General features: G+C 43.9%; 1 protein-coding gene across 1 annotated transcript; it reads right to left on the reverse strand.

The window, feature by feature from the left end:
- Positions 1-200: 200 nt before the first annotated feature.
- CTXND2 (cortexin domain containing 2) lies at positions 201-368 on the reverse strand. The gene has a single exon (XM_066264953.1). It carries the CDS (start codon positions 366-368, stop codon positions 201-203), a length of 168 nt encoding a protein of 55 aa, XP_066121050.1.
- Positions 369-6950: the final 6582 nt, after the last annotated feature.

Consider the following 6950-nt stretch of genomic DNA (forward strand, 5'->3'; position numbering starts at 1 on the left):
CTGAACAGGAACAATGAAAACTGGCTTGTGTTTCATCCTTTTTACTACTCCTAAGTCATCCTCATGTACCTATTGTGAAATACAAAATTGAGGAGGCTGAGAAATAGGTAGGTAAAATAACATAAACCCTGGATCATAACTGTCCATATAAAAGATTTCAAATCTCCTGTGAGAGGGAGTCTACCAGGACTTTTCATAATTCAGCTCAGACATGGTTCTGTGGTTATAAAACTGGCTTTATAAGGATTCTTCACCAACTTGCCACACCAAAAAATCATCACTATTAGGAAAAGAAACAGAAAAACAACAAAGGCAATGGCAAAGCCTTTGTCTACATCAACACTGCTGGACAGGCTTGGATCATCCATGGGAACACACCTCTTGACTGTCTAGCTGTAGCTACCTCCTCAGATATATCTTCTGATTTGTCATATTCCTAGACAAGAGAGGATATAATAAGTTTATTGGTTTTCATGTGTGTGTATGTATTTCTTTCTTTTTTATTTCTTTCTTTTTTTTTTTTTAACAAAGAGAGAGAGTTAGAGAGAGGGACATATAGGGTCAGAAAGACAAAAAGGGAGAGAGACGAGAAGCATCAATTCTTTGTTGTGGCACCTTAGTTGTTCATTGATTGCTTTCTCATAAGTGCCTTGACTTGGGGGCTACAGCAGAGCGAGGGACCCCTTGCACAAGCCAGCAACCTGGGTTTCAAGCCAGCAACCTTTGGGCTTAAGCCAGTGACCATGAAGTCATGTCTATGATCTCACACTCAAGCCAGCGACCCCGCGTTCAAGCTGGTGAACACACACTCAAGCCAGATGAGCCCACACTCAAGTGGGCGACTTCAGGATTTCAAACCTGGGTCCTCTGTGTGCCAGTCCAACGCTCCATCCACTGCACCATCGCCTGGTCAGGCTGTATGTATTTTCTTAGTAACACTATGTGGAAACCAAAGAGGGTTTGCAAAAAAAAAAAAAAAAAATCAGCAAGATTCATTGAAGAAGTGTTTATAAAACTGGCAAAGTTAGTATAGGTGACTTTCAAGATAAGCACACACATAAAAGCATACAATTTCTGGAGAATTTCTCCAAGGCAAAACATGAACAAATATGTTTAACTCAGAAATCAGCTGGGGCCCCTTGCCCTGTAAGACCTAAGAAAATGTGTCTTGAATGTCCCTATTCTGTGTTAAGTCCAAATCCTTCTCTTCCTTTCAAATTCTTAAAGTACTACTTGTTAAAAGTAATTTGTTATGCAGTCTTAACATACTGGGTATGAACATAAAATGGTTTTATTAAGTGAAAGTAGGGGAGATAAACAGACTCCTGGGGTTCACCCAGCAACCCCCACCTGGGGTCAATGCTCTGCCCATCTGGAGCCATACTGAGCTATTTTTTGCACCTGAGTTAAAGGCTCCAAGGAGCTATCCTCAACATCCAGGGCCGAGGTGCTTGAATCATTTGAGCCACTGGCTGCAGAAGGAGAAGACAGAGGGAGAAGGGGAGATGAAGGGGGAGAGAAGCAGATGGTCACTTTTCCTGTGTGCCCTGACTGGGAATCAAATGTGAGACTTCCGTATGCTGGGCCAATGCTCTATTCACTGAGCCACCAGCCAGGTCCTGTTTTGTTTTTTCTGATCTTGTTGTTTAACTGTGCTGTCATTCCCATCTCTAAATGAAAAATCAGGTACACTCCAGAAGTAATCAATTTTAAGTATTAAAACTTATTCCAAGCCCTGGCCAGCTAGCTCGGTTAATTAAGCATCACCTGGAAGCACAGAGGTAACCTGTTCCATCCCGGTCAGGGCACATATAGGAATAGCTTGATGTTTCTGTCTCCCTGTCTCTCTCTCCCTGCCTTCTTCTCTAAAAAACAACAACAACAACAACAACAACAGGCTCTGGCCCCTTAGCTCAATTGGTTAGAGTGTATTCCAGAAACATCAAGGTTGTGCGTTTGATCCCAGGCACATAGGAGAAGTGACTATTGAAGACACAACTAAGTGGAACAACAAAAGAATGCCTCTCTCTGTCTCTCTCTCTCTCCCCCCTTTCTTTGACTATCTAAAATCAATCAATAATAAAAAAAATTGGAAAAAAAACTTATCCCACCAAAGTTACAGTTATTACTTTATTAAGATAGAGTAAACCTGACCAGTGGTGGTGCAGTGGATAGAGCATTGACCTGGGATGCTGAGGTCCCAGGTTCAAAATCTGAAGTTGCCAGCTTGAGCACGGGCTCACCAGCTTGAGTGTGGGGTCACTGACTTGAGCGTGGGGTCATCAACATGACCCTATGGTTGCTGGCTTGAGCCCAGGGGTCGCTGCCTTGAAGCCCAATGTCACTGGCTTGAGCAAGGGGTCACTGGCCCAACTTGAGCCCCCAGGTCAAGGCATATATGGGAAGCAATCAATGAGCAACTAAAGTGCAACAACTATGAGTTGATTCTTCTCATCTTTCTCCTTCCTCTCCCTCTCCCTTCCTGTCTCTCAAAAAATTTTAGTTTAATTTAATTAAAAAATTTAAAAATAAGACACAGTGGTACTTAAGATAAACATAAAAGTCAATGGAATAGAATTGTTATTCTAGAAATGAACTTACATATCTATTATCAACTGATTTTTGACAAGGGTGCTAACATCATTTAATGAGGAAGGAAAAAAAGGGTACAAGGACAATTGAATAGTTTTATGCATAAGAATGAAGTTGTCCTGACCTGTGGTGGTGCAGTGGATAAAATGTCAATCTGGAACACTGAGGTCACTGGTTCAAAACCCAGGCTTGCCTGGTCAAGGCACATATGGGAATTGATGCTTCTTGTTCCTCCCTGCTTCTCTCTCTCTTTCTTTCTCTCTCTCCCCTCTCTAAAATGAATAAAAATAATTTTTGATGTTACTTTTTTGTTTATTCAGAAGAGGGGAGGTAGAGACAGAATCCCTCATGCACTCCAACTGGGATCCACCTGGCAAGCCCACTAGGGGGTGATGCTCTGTCCATCTAGTGCGTTGCCCCATTGCTCAGCAACCAAGCTCTTCTTAGCACCTGAGGCAGAGGCGATGGAGCCATACTTGGTGCCCAGGGCCATCACGCTCCAACTGAGCCATGGCTGCAAAAGGAGAAGAGAGACAGAGAGAGAGAGAAGTGAGAGAGGGAGGGGGTGGAGAAGCAGATGAGCACTTCTCCTGTGTGCTTTGACAAGGAATCAAACCTGGGACATTCACATGCTGGGCCAACACTCTACCATTGAGCCAACCGGCCAGGGCCAAAAAAAAAAAAAAAAAGAGAAGTTGGCCCTTATTTCACACAACATATAAAAATTGACTTGAAATAAATCAACGACCTAAATGTGAGAACTAGAACTATAAAACTTTTAGAAAAACATAAATGAGTAAATCTTCACAACCTTTGATTTGAAAAAGAATTTTTAGATACAACATTAAAAGCACAAAAGATGCCTGACCAGGTGGTGGCACAGTGGATAGAGCATTGAATTGGGATGCAGAAGGACCCAGGTTCGAGACCCCGGGGTTGCCAGCTTGAGCATGGGCTCATCTGGCTTGAGCAAAAAGCTCACTAGCATGGATCCAAGGTCACTGGCTCGAGCGGGGGGTTACTCAGTCTGCTGAAGGCCCGCGGACATGGCACATATGAGAAAGCAATCAGTGAACAACTAAGGTGTCGCAATGAAAAACTGATAATTGATGCTTCTCATCTCTCTCCATTCCTGTCTGTCTGTCCCTATCTATCCCTCTATCTGACTCTCTCTCTGTTCCTGTAAAAAACAAAACAAACAAAAAAAAACCCCAAACAAACAAAAAAGTACAAAAGAAAAAAAAGATGCCTGACCAGGCAGTGGCGCAGTGGATAGAGCATTGGACTGGGATGCCAAAGACCCAGGTTTGAGACCCCGAGGTTGCCAGCTTGAGTGCGAGCTCATCTGACCTGAGCAAAATAAAAAAAGCTCACCAGCTTAGACCCAAGGTCACTTCCTCAAGCAAGGGGTTACTCGGTCTGCTGAAGGCCCGCGGTCAAGGCACATATGAGAAAGCAATCAATGAACAACTAAGGTGTCGCAATGAAAAACTGATGATTGATGCTTCTCATCTTTCTCCATTCCTGTCTGTCTGTCCCTATCTATCCCTCTCTCTGACTCTCTCTCTGTCCCTGTAAAGAAAAAAAAAAAGAAAAGAAAAAAAGATAAATTATACTTCATCCAATTTTTTTTGTGTGTGTGTGAAAGTAAGGGAGATAGTGAGGCAGACTCCCACATGTGCTCTGACCAGGATCCACCCAGCAACCCATCTGGGGCTGATGCTTGAGTACCAAGCTACTTTTAGCACCTGAGGCTGATGCACTAGGACCAACCAAGCTATCCTCAGCAGCTGGGGTCAGGGATGAACCAATCAAGCCTATGGCTGCGGGAAGAAAAGAGGGAGAAAAAGGGAGGAGGGAAAGGAAGAGAAACAGATGGTTGCTCCTTCCTGTCTCTCTGTCTCTGTCTCTCTCGCTAAAAAAAAAAAAAAAAAAAAAAAAAAAAAAAAGTTACTAATGAACAAGGTATAAAGTTCCAGGAAAGCAAGATGACTAAGCTCTAGAGATTTCCTGAATGACATTGTACCTACAGGCAATTATAATATATTGTACACTTAAAAATTTAAGAGGGTAGAACCTATGTTAAGTGTTTTTACCATAATAAAATAAAGTTTTTAAAAAGGAAAGGAAGAGCCTGACCTGTGGTGGCACAGTGGATAAAGGGTCGACCTGGAATGCTGAGGTTGCCTGTTCAAAACCCTGGGCTTGCCTGGTCAAGGCACATATGGGAGTTGATGCTTCCTGCTCCTCCCTCCTTCTCTCTCTCTCTCTCTCTCTCTCTCTCTCTCCCCCTCTCCTTCTCTCTCTCTCTTCCCCTCCCCTCTCTCTCTCCCTCTTTCTCCCTCTCTAATGAATAAATAGTCTTAAAAAAAAAAAGGAAGAAAAGACCTTGGCTAAAGCAGCCTGTGACAACAGAGAAAAAGGCAGAATTAAGATTAAATTGATCAAAGAGGATATTCTGCCCCCACCAAGTCCTGATATGGACCCTACAGATAGGGACCAGCCTGGGGGCATACAACAAAAGATCTAGACCAAGAGAGCTTCCTGCTGGGATGAAGTTACCTTAATAGAACGTGCCTGGACATAAACTTGGATTCAGGACATTGATTCTGACAGATTTGAAGTTAGATCACCTTCATGAGAGAATTTCTGAGGAAATCATGAAGAGCACATAATGAGAAAAACAGCCCTGACTATCATGCAAGCCTGGAGAGAGAAAATGACAAGATACTTTTTTGAAAAATGACTTAATAGGTCACTTGTGCCTTATCCTTTCTAAAGCATTCTTTCCAAACAGGGTCATGTGTATTATCGTGTTCCACATTTCAGTTGCTTCTCACTTCCTACATCTGTTAATACCCTTTTGGGCCTACTTCCAAAATATCTCTCAAATCAATTTCCTTCTTTTTATGCCTTTGGCCAGTACTGTACTCTAGGCCATCAAATGCTAGCTAGACTCCTGCAAACACTCTCTGATTTCCTGAAAATATTTTTTCCCCCCTCAAACCACAAAGTGATCTTTAATAAACATGAATTGATCAGTCCTGTTAACCTAAAAATAAAAGGCAGCCTGACCTGTGGTGGCGCAGTAGATAAAGCATCAACCTGGAACGCTGAGGTTGCCTGTTCAAAACCCTGGGCTTGGCCCTGGCCGGTTGGCTCAGCGATAGAGCATTGGCCCGGCATGCAGGAGTCCCGGGTTCGATTCCCGGCCAGGGCACACACAGGAGAGGCGCCCATCTGCTTCTCCACCCCTCCCCCTCTCCTTCCTCTCTGTCTCTCTCTTCCCCTCCTGCAGCTGAGGCTCCACTGGAGCAAAGATGGCCTGGGCTCTGAGGATGGCTCTGTGGCCTCTGCCTCAGGCGCTAGAATGGCTCTGGATGCAACAGAGCGATGCCCCAGAGGGGCAGAGCATCGCCCCCAGGTGGGCATGCCGGGTGGATCCCGGTCAGGCGCATGCGGGAGTCTGTCTGACTGCCTCCCCATTTCCAGCTTCGGAAAAAAAATAAATAAAAATGAAAAAACAAAACCCTGGGCTTGCCTGGTCAAGGCACATATAGGAGTTGATACTTCCTGCTCCTCCCCCTTCTCTCTCCTCTCTAAAATGAATAAATAAAGTATTTTTTAAAAATAAAAATAAATAAAAGGCAAAAGTGACAGGCAGCAAGTATTTGAGATCTAAAAGAATAGCTATCAGGGAAGCACAGATTCAGTTCAAACCCAAATAGTGTTTCCATTAAGGGGTGAAGGCAAGGGGCTTTTATGAGAAAGGGAATAATTACATGCACAGAAGGAAGGAATTTCTTTAGGTGCAAATAAGCTAAGTTATTCTTTAGCTAAACCTGGTGGTGCTGATTCTAAAGAATGCCTTTAACTTTCAGTCTAGCTGAAATGTCTGCTTTCCTGTTAGCTTTGTAGTTTTTGGGATACAATGCTGCATTAGGTCCAGTCTAAAGGTTATTTTGACCAGTTTAAACATTAAAAATGTTTAAGGAGTAAGAAATGGAAGGCGGTTCCTCTGGAATGGCAGCTCTGACTCCATTTTGAAATGGCTTAATTTATGTTATATTTCACAGTCCTCTGATTAAAATATTCAGTAGCTTCCCACTGCCTTCAGATTTTTTTTTTCTTTTTTTCTGAAACTGGAAAGAGGGAGAGACAGTCAGACAGACTCCCGCATGCGCCTGACCGGGATCCACCTGGCACGCCCACCAGGGGGCGATGCTCTGCCCACCAGTGGGCGATGCTCTGCCCCTCCGGGGCATCGCTCTGTTGCAACCAGAGCCACTCTAGCGCCTGGGGCAGAGGCCAAGGAGCCATCCCCAGCGCCCCGGGCCATCTTTGCTCCAATGGAGCCT

This window comes from Saccopteryx bilineata, chromosome 3 (assembly GCF_036850765.1).
Source record: "Saccopteryx bilineata isolate mSacBil1 chromosome 3, mSacBil1_pri_phased_curated, whole genome shotgun sequence".
NCBI lineage: Eukaryota > Metazoa > Chordata > Mammalia > Chiroptera > Emballonuridae > Saccopteryx > Saccopteryx bilineata.